Below are 11,155 nucleotides of genomic sequence, written 5' to 3' on the forward strand. Positions count from 1 at the left end.
ACTTTACTTAGCATATCCACGATAACAACCAAAAAGAAAAAAAAAAGAAAAAAAAAAGAAAAAAAGAAAAATCAATTGGCAAAAGATTTTTTCAAGAGCCACCCTATGATTGTGAACCTAATAGCATTGTTATAGTTGTTGATTGTTTCATAACAACTAAGAAATTAAGAGAATCTCCTGATAGCCCCCCTATTTCACTTTCACTCAGAGCTTGCAACGAGCAGCGGCCTAAAATCCTCAAAAAAGGTCATTTTAAAAAATAACTTCCTCTCTTCTAACAAAGCCCGCCCAATTGTAACAACTCAAAAGAATTTCTCCAAGAGTAGACTCAAGGCCATTAGACATAAACAAATCTAGTACATGAGATAAAATGTTCAAAGATAAGTAACAAAAAAGAAAGATCACATCAACCACTAGTAAAGTTTACCTTCTCTCAAAGAATGAGAGGCAACGCCAAGCTCCTCCTGCTGGGAATGACACAAAACCATTACCACTGGTGCAGACCAGCAAAAACAGTGAACACAAATAATTCTAATATATGTGGGCAAGAATTGTGCGCTCATATACAAAGAAGGGTTTGTATGAACTCGAATGATTGATACGAGGACTACGTTTATCCGAATTATACCTATCCCAACCCCGAGAATATCAATGTTCCGCAACACCAAATTACCTCCCTCACAATCAAACCTCCGGTAGGTCTCATTTAATCTAGTCCAAAGCAACCACAAGCTTCCAAAGACTAAGTGGTTCTGTGTCTCTGAGTGCCCGAGCTCATCGGGCCTCGAGTAAAGAAACAAGTGTATTTTTTTTGATATTTCAGCATATTTGAGGGGCATGTATGATATTTGTGGTTGGCAATAACTTTGTATTATTTTTAAAAAAATTCAAATATTAAGAAAAATATAAAAAAAATATTTTTTTTTGCATTAAATTAATAATTTTTTAAATTAGGGGAGTTACAAGTAAGATAGTTTAACTTTACTTTTGTAAAAAAAATGATTGATAAATTATATTTACGACTCTTTATTCTCATTTTTATATAAAATACCATATAGATTTTCAGCATTTTTTTTGTAGTAAAATTATATCCTTTATTTATATTATTGTTTTTCTCCATGCAAAAGAACTCACCAAGTGATGAAATAAATATTTTTTTGATGATTTGGGGTCATCATTGTAAACCTGTTTTTTTGTTTGAAACAGCCCCATTTTAATATTATTTTATATAAGATAGAATATCATTTATTGATGCAATTATATCTTATTGAAGGAATAGATTAAAAAAATATAAATATCTAAAAATAATCTTATAAACTATCTTTTATTTTAAAGTATTTGCAAGAATGGATTGGTTTTTATTTTTTTTCCTATGTCTACGTAAAAAATGATAATGCAAGAAAAATATTGTTTAGAAAAATAAATAGTCGTTAATTATAAAATTACATTTTGAATGTTGTAAATAAATTCATTCTCAGCTAAAAGATTCATATGACTATGGTTCTCAATTTTATCTAGACTATGTATTATTCATTGGAAAACTAAACCCAAATACCCAATGATGTATGTTGTTTCTATCTTATTGTTTTGATACGCTTCATAAAATATACATTTTTGCATTTCTCTTTGTAATGCTTGCTTAAAGCAGGCAGTTTATATATATACACACACTCATGCAAAGCACTACATATCAATATTCTAAAACTCAAACTTTTTTTTGAGAAGATTTTGCCTCCTACATTACAAACATTCAAAAGTAAAAGAATGCAAACAATTGAAATGAGATATTTGCACTGTGAAACATAGAGCCAAAGTTGATACAGTTGAGGAGAAAGGAAGACCGAAAGCATTTGTTGATTGATGTCTCACAGTGGCCTCTTCATGGTGGGTGTTTCACATGAGACCCACCCTAAGTGTAGTTTGTGAATGTGTGACACATTTTACACTGAAACAAGAGGGTATGGGCACAAGCTGACTACCTGAGGAGGGGAGAGTGATGAACTGCAGGCCCTGAGTCTATAGAGTGGAGCTTGTTGGTGCTTTTCATTTCTTCATGGATTCATGCACTCCAAGCTCCGTTTCTCACACGTTGGGTTGAGGCGGGGAGAGCTGGGTGTTGGGGAGAGTTTCAGTTTATGGTATTGTTCTCCTGTTTGCAGGTTGTGAAAGGTTGGATTCCACTGCGCCCATTGGGTCGGCAACGCTTCAGGAGTCCAAGGAGCAACTCTCTCAGGCTTAACTCTCTCTGTGCCGCTCTACCATCATCGGAGCCCTCAAGGTGGAGCTTGACAAGGATTGATCCTTTTGGAGGATTCACTTCTCCTTCATGACGTTCCTGCAACGTCGATGAGAGCATTGGCTGCAGTGTTTTCCAAGCTCTTTCTGATTCCACGATCTGGTTTTGAACGTCGTTTTCTTTGATGTGACGAGCTTGGCTCAGGTTGCGAATGTCACCTGTCACGGAGAAGGCTACGGATTCTGCATAATTCTGTTCATCTCTGTTCCCTCCAACTTGTATCGAATGTCTCCATCGAATTTGAACTTCGAGTTGAAGGGGACGAAGTTGACGATGGAGAGGCCTCATCGATGGAGGCTGAGACATCACCCAGTTTGTAGACGAGGTAAGAAGGTGATGATCATCATTCTGGATGGATGGGGAGAGCAGATACCCGACGACTTCAATAGCATTAATGTCGCCCCCACGCCCACCATGGACGCACTGAAGAAGGTAGTATTCCCTTAGCTCTGGGCTTCAAAAGGCAATGCTACCTGCTAACTGTCGCTTGTGCACGATGCTAATTTATGTATGTATATATGATTTTATATATATCTATGCTTGTGTCATTGGAGTGGTCATAGTATTCGTATTAAATCAGCAATTTCAGTCTTCCTCATCATCCATGATCTTAAGTTACAAACTAGAATTGAATCCGTGAGCTTCCTACCTGTTGGAATTCTGTAGTAGAAAGTGTTAATGCTTTTTCTGTAGACGGCACCGGATCGATGGCGGCTTGTGCGAGCCCATGGCCTTTCTGTAGGCCTTCCCAGCGACGAAGACATGGGAAACAGTGAGGTTGGCCACAACGCTCTCGGAGCTGGACGAATCTTCACACAAGGGTGCGTTGTGTTCTTAGATATGGGTGGTTTTGCTATATCTTTTTTTGCCACTACCACTGTAATTCTTCCTCATGTTTTAGAACAGGTTCAACAGTTTCTTTTCCTTCACTCAGGATGAGGACATAGTGTTGATTCTTGGATGCCTGATGATCGGAGCAGGGCAGGCCTTGTGGACCAAGCCCTAGCCACCGGGAAGCTGTACGAGGGGGCGGGATTTAAGTACATCAGCTCGGCGTTCGCCCAAAATACGTTGCACCTCATGGGCCTGTTGAGCGATGGTGGTGTGCATTCTCGATTGGATCAACTCTTAGTAAGTGTGTTTCAGCTTTTCAGTGCAGTTTCAATGTCAGGGAGAGAACAGCCTTTAAGATCACAGCAACCACTCACCATAAAACCTTGGCATTTGGTCTCCGTGAACAATCCCTCTGTTGAATATCGAGACTCACATTCTGAAGAACTCCTTAAAACCAAAATAAAGCAAAAAATAACATGGTCTCAAGGAGCAGTATAATGGAGTAAAAGCAGGAAAGTCCCCCTAAATCGCCCCCATAAATTGGCTAGTAGTCCATCTAACTCCATGTGGCTACGGCCCGCTTTGTTTTGCAGTTGTTGATGAAAGGGTGCGCCGAACGTGGAGCTAAACGAATTCGTGTACACATCCTTCTGGACGGACGGGACGTTGCTCCAGGGTCGGCTCCCAAATACATCGATATCCTGGAGAAGGAATTCGTCGACATCCGGAATATGGGGTGTGATGCCTGTATTGCCTCAGGGGGTGGCCGCATGGCTGTCACCATGGATCGCTATGAGGTTAGTGTTTGGACTTCCTCCCAATTAAGCATTTTTTCCAAACCTATTTTGATGTTGATTTTAACTTTTATTAACATACGGTTAACGTGTACAGAGCTGCGGTACTAACTTGTTGTCGGCACGTCCCTCTTGACAGAACGACTGGGGAGTGGTGAAGATAGGATGGGATGCTCAAGTCCGAGGGGAAGCTCCTCACAAATTCGCAACAGCTATGGAGGCACTGAAGAATCTGAAGGAGGCGAATCCAAAGCTGGATGATCAGTACTTTCCTCCTTTTGTGATCGTTGGACCCGATGGCAATGCGGAGGGGCCAATCCTCGACAACGACGCCGTTGTCAGTTTCAACTTCCGGGCGGACCGCATGGTGATGGCAGCCAAAGCCTTCGATCTGGAGGAGTTCGACAAGTTCGACAGAGGGGTGATGCCCAAGATTAAGTATGCCGGTATGCTGCAGTATGATGCAGACATTGAGCTTCCAAAACATTACCTGGTGACTCCTCCACTGATCGAGAAAACCTCGGGAGAGTACCTCGTGCACAACTATGTCAAGTCCTGGGCCTGCAGGTAAGATCACGCCGCCGAAGCAAAACCTACACTTGAGATTTTCTTGTTCTTTGGTTCGAAAATTGCGTTAGAATCGGTCCTTGTTCTTTACTCAGGTATCCGTGTTATAGTTGTGTGGCTGCAATACACTGATACTGTTTTGGGGTGTGTTGTTGATCCGCAGCGAGACTGTGAAATTCGGGCACGTCACGTTTGTGTGGAACGGGAACCGCTCTGGAATGTTCAGCTCTAGTCTGGAGAAGTATGTGGAAATTCCCAGTAACAAGGGCATCCCCTTCAACGATAACCCTGAAATGAAAGCCATTGCCATCGCTGAAAAAGCTCGCGACGCCCTTCTCAGTGGCAAATTCGACCACGTAAAATTTCTCCCTCTCTCTCTCTCTCTCTCTCTCTCTCTCTCTCTCTTCTATATATATATATATATATATACACACTCACATGCAATCCATTTGTAGATGTTGGTTTTCCAGTTTCAGCTTAATGAGTTTAACAAACATAACGAGGGGCTAAACTACAGGTTCGTGTAAACATAGCCAACGGAGACATGGTAGGCCACACTGGCGATTTCAAGGCGACCATCTCTGCCTGCGAAGCCGTCGACCGGGCTGTGAAGGTGATCCATCGTGCCTTTCCACGCTACTCAACTCTCTTACCATGATTCTCTTCATTAAAACTTTGTTTTAAAATGACGTATTGTGTGTGTCATTGCTATGAACTGACAAATCACCGCAAAAGTAGAGCCACTACAGTCCTAATTATAGTATATATGTGGAGGGACCCACAAGTGATAATGAATTTCAAGTGTATTGAAAATGTTTGCAGATAATGCTTGATGCTGTCGAAGAGGTGAAGGGTATCTTTTTAATCACTGCTGACCATGGCAATGCAGAGGACATGGTGAAACGGAATGCTAAAACTGGGGAACCCATTTTGAACTCTGCTGGAGAACCTGAAGTTCTTACCTCCCACACATGTAACCCTGTGAGTGGCTTGTATATTTTGTGTTCCCTGCCCCACAGGAAGAAAAAAGAATAAAAAAAAAACTTTGCTACATATGGAATCTTATTTATTGAATTTTTAGTTGATTTTGAGCTGTTCACACAATTGCAGGTTGAAAGTTCTATTGCAAAATTATTGTGGTTTTGTGATGATATTATGTAGGTTCCGTGCATCATTGGTGGACCAGGATTGCCCAAGGGTGTGAAGTTTCGAACAGACTTGCCAAATGCCGGATTGGCAAATGTTGCCGCTACTTTCATCAACTTCCATGGATTTGAAGCACCCTGGGATTATGAACCAACTTTGATTGAATACAAAGAAGACTGAAGATCATGATGTGGAAATTCAGTAATTTCCAGTTAATCCCTCTCAAGAATTGAGTTAATCAACTGCTTGGAATAGAGTATATCAGCATAATTTTAATTCTTCATTGTTTATTCTAAATCACAAAAACTTCAAGATAATTTGAATTAACCTTGTCACTTACAACCATTTCACTTGTAAAAAAATAATCTTTGTAAACTAAACACATCTTCAAGAATTAATGTTTTATTTTATTTTATTTTCTTATTTCTGTCTTTTTTATCCAAGACAATAACTGCAAATATAGATGAGAAAAAATAAATAAAAAAAATCGTGGTTTTGTATTTAAATTCAATTAAAATAGAAACAAATAGGAAATGGAAAGCATTTGAATTTTTTAAATAAATAATAATCACAAGAATAATATATATATATATATCTGTATATATATACATCCAAGCCCACCAGTTAAATACAATACATGAATCTCATCTGAACACAAACTCAAAGCCCTACTCAATATTTTGGTTCCAATTGCAACAATGATTCTTTGTCCCCCGACTATCGGAAACTCCAAAGTTTCAATCTTAGTACGAGGTCTACCACCAACCCTCATATTGTGAGTAGGTGGAACCTAATGTGTGGAAAAGCGCAAAGAAGATTGGATGCCACAGAAGAAAAGTTTCGTTGAAAATAATGCAACTGATGATACGGTGGTGCAGTAGCAACGTTGGCAGGCTTGGGGAGGCGATAGGGTTGCATTGGGTGCGTGGATGCATGATATTGTGGGGTTGCAGACATCAGTCGCCGTTCCTTCAACGGAGTACCAGTGCTTTCATGCATTTCCGTCAGCTGATCCCTTTTTAGCAGCAGCAGAAACAGCACCATCATCAAAAGCGTTTCGAAGTATGTGGGTGTGTCTGGCTGGCTGTCTCTATGTGTGTGTGTGCGAAGATGGTTTGCAGAGGAGTGGGGACGCATTGAATGCTGCAGGGGAGACGAACCCATGGGTCATGATTGCGGGGGCAGCGAGGGAGCGGTTAAAGATTGCGATGTAGAGAGCGCTCGGGAGAGAGAAAGAAAGAGAGAGCGAGAGATGGGAACGGGTAGCAGTTGGTGCATGTGTGGCAGCAGGACTGAGCTGCCCGCTCGTCCTTGACTAACTGCAGGAATCCATTCTGTCCTGTAGGTTATGTTCGTCATGGACAGTGAGGACGGTGCCCTTGAGGGGGAGGAAACAGAAAGATAGGAATGTAATGGAGCCTTGCTGCTTAGGGGGCGACGCAAAGTGGTCTGAACTTCTGGCGTAACAGAATGGTACCTACCGTACAACACAACTTGCGAGTAAAAGGGGTGAGCTCTTATTATGGCAGCCATCAGTGTGTTAGATTTCAAGGAAAGGCTGTCGCTTTCACAAAAACTAAACGAGCATCATCATATAACGACAAGAGATTGATTGAGTGTGCATTTAATCGACAGCGTGCGGTGTGAGAATCGACGGCTGCAGATTGGCCACCACTGACGTCAGTTTCGTAATATGAGTTCGGGCAATGCAGATCCACGCAACTATGCATGCCATCGTGACGTCCCCGGCCGTGAAGATTTTTGTCTTTTTTAAAAAAAACTTTGGGGATTAATCTAAGCCTTCAATTATGTAGGGGGTTTTACATTGATTGAACATTGCTCATGTGTTTTATGCGTGGAACCTGCGGTGTCTAACTAATACCCTCCGTCGAGTTTAAAGAAGGAAATGAATTTGGCTATGTACTCGTCAGCAAGACGCTTGTATACTGACTGCGTAGGGTGCAATGAATCGAAAAACACAAACTTGGATGCGTCGGAGCAAGTTCCTGAGGTCGCCTCGTTACAAAATTCCGCCGTGGAAATTAACCCATGGCCGCAGCAAGCTCGCCTTGTCGAAGTGAACCCTGCCACAGCAACGACGACAGTGATGTCAACTCCTTTCAAAAGGCACTGGAACAAGCCTTTCGAATTAGCTCGTCATATTCGAGGGGGGAAATGAAGGGGATTACCATATTTTGCAGGGTTGTAGAAAATTTCATAGAGGAGCGAATACGCGTCGAGATAAAGGAATTGGGACCCCGGCAGGCTGGCCTGCCATTTAGGGACCTCGTCTTGGAGAACTTTGTTGTACTCCAATGCGACGGCATTCTGCGTCTCCACGCACTTCTCCTGCTCCAGACCCCCAAAGAGGGTGATCTGTGCAGGAATACATCCAATCGCCGGAAACCCCAGAATAGCCATTTTTCTTGCACCTGCCTTGTAGAGGTTCTACAGACACAAAGTATGCAAGGAGAATTCAGAATGGGGCTAGATATTTCCAATCCTCTCGTTGTTTGCTACGGCCTCTATCAAAAAATAAATACAAAAAAGCACAGGTAATCGCACCACCCATACCTGCACAAATTCTTTCTGATCCGACATGACCAGTGAGCTAAATTGCGTGGTGGAGTAGCGATTTTGCATCTCTGGGCTGATGAAGTAGTTGAGAATGAAGTCATTGCTGCCGCTGCTCACGACATAAAGCGCGTTGGTGATGGTGGAGGAAGCCTCCGTGGTACCCATGACGTTGGCCAATTTGACCTTGTACCCTTCAAACATCCGAAACTGCATTCTGGCTGGAGCCACATGCTGGAACAAACACCATTGAGTAATACAGTTAAATGTTGTCACCGTGGAGCGAGAGCGATATCATGCATGAAGAAGAGTCTGAACGATCCTTAAACCAAAAATGGCTCGTCATGGTCGTCTTCCAACTGACTGAGAAGCTACAGGACCGAGTCCAACGAATTGAGTACATTTGGAAGTGTGATTTTTTGTCCATGCAATGCATTTGCATTCGCCCTGTAGAGATTACCAGAAACTGCGATGTCGTGTCTAGATAGCCAGATGCCGCTGAGGCGAAATTAATGCCGTGGACGAGGTTCTGGCCGGTGGCATTGGGATGCAAGTACGGTAGTGAGATGGGCAACCCCAACCACGTAGCTGTAGCATTCAGTTCCACAGGTCATCATAATCAAAATTGCCATCATTGTTCATGAATAAACCACTCGACGTACCAATTCCCTTCCGTTTGGACCACGATGATATCAGTAACGGCAAACTACAATCACTTCCTTCACTTTCTGTCTCCGGGAGGGAGGGGGGAACCGACAAATTCCAAATGCGAGAGCAACTTCCGAGGCGAGGAGCTCACCCAAATAGTCACTGACCATGCGCCCGTCTGTGAACCGCCCCGTGGGTTCCCGGGTGTCGAAGTCGCGTCCATAAGGCAAGAAATTGCTCCTCGCTGGTGTGTTCAAGAAGTTGTTGTTCCCCACGTCCACGGTGGAGTCACCAAACAGAATCAGCGCCGGCACCAGGGGCTTCTGGGGCCCCCGTGCTCCGATGCCCTGAGCGCAGGACCCAACCCCGAGGACCAACACCGCCACCACGACGACCACCGCGGCAAATCCCATCCTCGAGATCATGACCAGCACTCCGCGGAAAGGTTCCAACTCAAGCTCTCGCGGGCCTAGCACCTTTTATAGACCGAGGGGGGGGGGACTCTAATCAAGCTCGACAATCCACCCACAGAGCCCAAGCTGCAGGAGCGGACCAGGTCGAGGGGGCATGACAATGTACGTCAGTGCATGGGGTTCAGGAGCCGACACGACCACACTATGGCAGTGGGGAAGGGAGTGAAGGGAGCGAAGGGGGTTAGCAAGCAAAGCGGGAAGGGCTGGATCATAACCGCGCCGAGTGAGTGATCTGGCCCCGACGCGCGAGTCCAATCACTGAGGCCCTGCCTGGGCAGACAGGCGATCCCATTAAACCATCGCGCGCAGTCCTTGCAGGGGCCCTGTGAGGGGGAGATGGGACACAATGGGATCCGTCACGGGAGGGCCGGTAATTATACAAAGGGTGGCTCATGGATCAAGTGAGATATCCATGACTGCGACCCCCCGAAGTGACTGCCTCAGCGCATTGAAGGAAACGCAGTAGCAGTCACAGCAGAAGCAGAGCAGGAGACACACACAGGGTGAACCCCCCCCCCCTCCAACTCCGCCTCGCCTCTATACTTCCTTCTTTAAAAGTATACTCCTTTGATATAATAGACATATTGTAGTCTTTGTTATTTATCTAAAAATTACACCAAAATGCAAAGAAAAAAAATAGCCTAAAAGTTTGAATAATTTATAAAAACTTCGACATTTTAGCAAGTTTCAAAAAGTAAAGTTTTTTTTTTTTTTTTTTTTTTTTGCTATTTTTTTATAAACATATTTCACCTAATTGTGGTTTTTGACATTATTCTAAAACCTTAAAATGTTATATTTTCATCTTCACTCCACTCTAGTTTACTTTTGTACAATTTTGTCTTTAAGCAATAATGCAAGTAAGTTTTTCTTTTTATTTATTTTAAATAATGTAACCAATGGATAATATGAATTTTAAAATTAAAAAATGACACATTATCTATAATTACACTTTGTTGATATATAAACTCCAAGAAGTATCACACCTTTGAAAAGCTGCTAAAAAATTACTATGCAATTTAAACACTTAGCAGAAAGAACATAAATTTATTCAAAACCTAAAAGATAGTAACCTTATGTGTTATTAAAGAAGGGAGAAAGTAAAGAAAGAAAAGATGGTTATAAGATAAAAAATAAATAAATAAAATGACAAATGCCAAGTATAAAGAAACTAAAGAGACTTAAACGAAGACTAGAGCTTAAGAAAGATGTTGAAAAACTAAAGATAGTTCCAATCTTATATCTATATATATTAGATATCAAGAGGGACTTGTAGAAGCTTCTTAGGAACCACAAGGTTTGTGGCTTAAAATCAAGTTGTAGGTTGCTTCCTACGTGACTTTTTAAAATTAAGAATTTTTTAGATTTTTTTTAAAATAGTTATGTGGCATATCTATAAAAGTCTAAATATTTAATCTACATCTAAGAAGTTTTTTTAAAGCTTCTTAAGGAAGATATTATCTTTTCAATATATTTTTATATATTTTTATATATTTTTATTTATTTTTATTTACTTAAATAATATAAAAAATTATTACATTCTTTCTTCTTCTAAATAATAAGTTTTACAAGGAGGAGTTAAATTGCATCATAAGTTGATAAATCCTAAGCTTTATCAAATGGTATTAGTAATAAACTTTGATCTTTATTCTACATGAAGGTGGTTGATATGTCCTTTCAACCATCATGAATTCTTGATACTTAGTCCTTATTTTTAATGGATGTTGACAATGAAAAGCAATAACACATTTTAAAGATTCTCAAATGGCACCCATATGTATTCACTAATATCATATCTAAGTCAATTTGTTTTGGCATTACCTTGA

General features: G+C 41.5%; 2 protein-coding genes across 3 annotated transcripts; one reads left to right on the plus strand and one right to left on the minus strand.

Moving 5' to 3' along the window:
* Positions 1-2,275: 2,275 nt before the first annotated feature.
* LOC112294175 (2,3-bisphosphoglycerate-independent phosphoglycerate mutase 1) lies at positions 2,276-6,031 on the plus strand. 2 transcript variants are annotated; one of them, XM_024544395.3, is made up of 9 exons: positions 2,276-2,728; positions 2,990-3,117; positions 3,277-3,427; positions 3,724-3,927; positions 4,064-4,491; positions 4,655-4,847; positions 5,009-5,104; positions 5,314-5,472; positions 5,653-6,031. In XM_024544395.3, the coding sequence occupies exons 1-9, from the start codon at positions 2,522-2,524 to the stop codon at positions 5,815-5,817; spliced, it is 1,731 nt and encodes a 576-aa protein (XP_024400163.1). In that variant the 5' UTR covers positions 2,276-2,521; the 3' UTR covers positions 5,818-6,031. The 2 variants fall into 2 exon arrangements, 1 of the variants encoding a protein (XP_024400163.1); XR_012219317.2 differs by having other exon boundaries at positions 2,374-2,728; positions 5,381-5,472; positions 5,653-5,883.
* Positions 6,032-7,395: 1,364 nt separating this feature from the next.
* LOC112294176 (GDSL esterase/lipase At5g03820) lies at positions 7,396-9,674 on the minus strand. The gene is made up of 5 exons (XM_024544397.3): positions 9,011-9,674; positions 8,672-8,799; positions 8,212-8,445; positions 7,827-8,085; positions 7,396-7,721 (listed from the first exon to the last, which is right to left on the minus strand). The coding sequence occupies exons 1-5, from the start codon at positions 9,282-9,284 to the stop codon at positions 7,513-7,515; spliced, it is 1,104 nt and encodes a 367-aa protein (XP_024400165.1). The 5' UTR covers positions 9,285-9,674; the 3' UTR covers positions 7,396-7,512.
* Between the last annotated feature and the right edge of the window lie 1,481 nt (positions 9,675-11,155).

This window comes from Physcomitrium patens, chromosome 17 (assembly GCF_059467195.1).
Source record: "Physcomitrium patens ecotype Gransden chromosome 17, ASM5946719v1, whole genome shotgun sequence".
In the NCBI taxonomy this organism is placed as follows: Eukaryota; Viridiplantae; Streptophyta; class Bryopsida; order Funariales; family Funariaceae; genus Physcomitrium; species Physcomitrium patens.

Coding starts and splice junctions, on each gene's coding strand:
- LOC112294176 (XM_024544397.3), bottom strand. CDS start 9,284: ATGATCTCGAGGATGGGATTTGCCGCGGTGGTCGTCGTGGTGGCGGTG. Junction 8,086..8,211: donor ATCAGAAAGAATTTGTGCAG/GTATGGGTGGTG, acceptor TTGTGTCTGTAG/AACCTCTACAAGGCAGGTGC. Junction 7,722..7,826: donor CTACAACCCTGCAAAATATG/GTAATCCCCTTC, acceptor TTGCTGTGGCAG/GGTTCACTTCGACAAGGCGA.
- LOC112294175 (XM_024544395.3), top strand. CDS start 2,522: ATGTCTCCATCGAATTTGAACTTCGAGTTGAAGGGGACGAAGTTGACG. Junction 4,848..5,008: donor TCAGTGGCAAATTCGACCAC/GTAAAATTTCTC, acceptor GCTAAACTACAG/GTTCGTGTAAACATAGCCAA. Junction 5,105..5,313: donor CCGTCGACCGGGCTGTGAAG/GTGATCCATCGT, acceptor AAATGTTTGCAG/ATAATGCTTGATGCTGTCGA.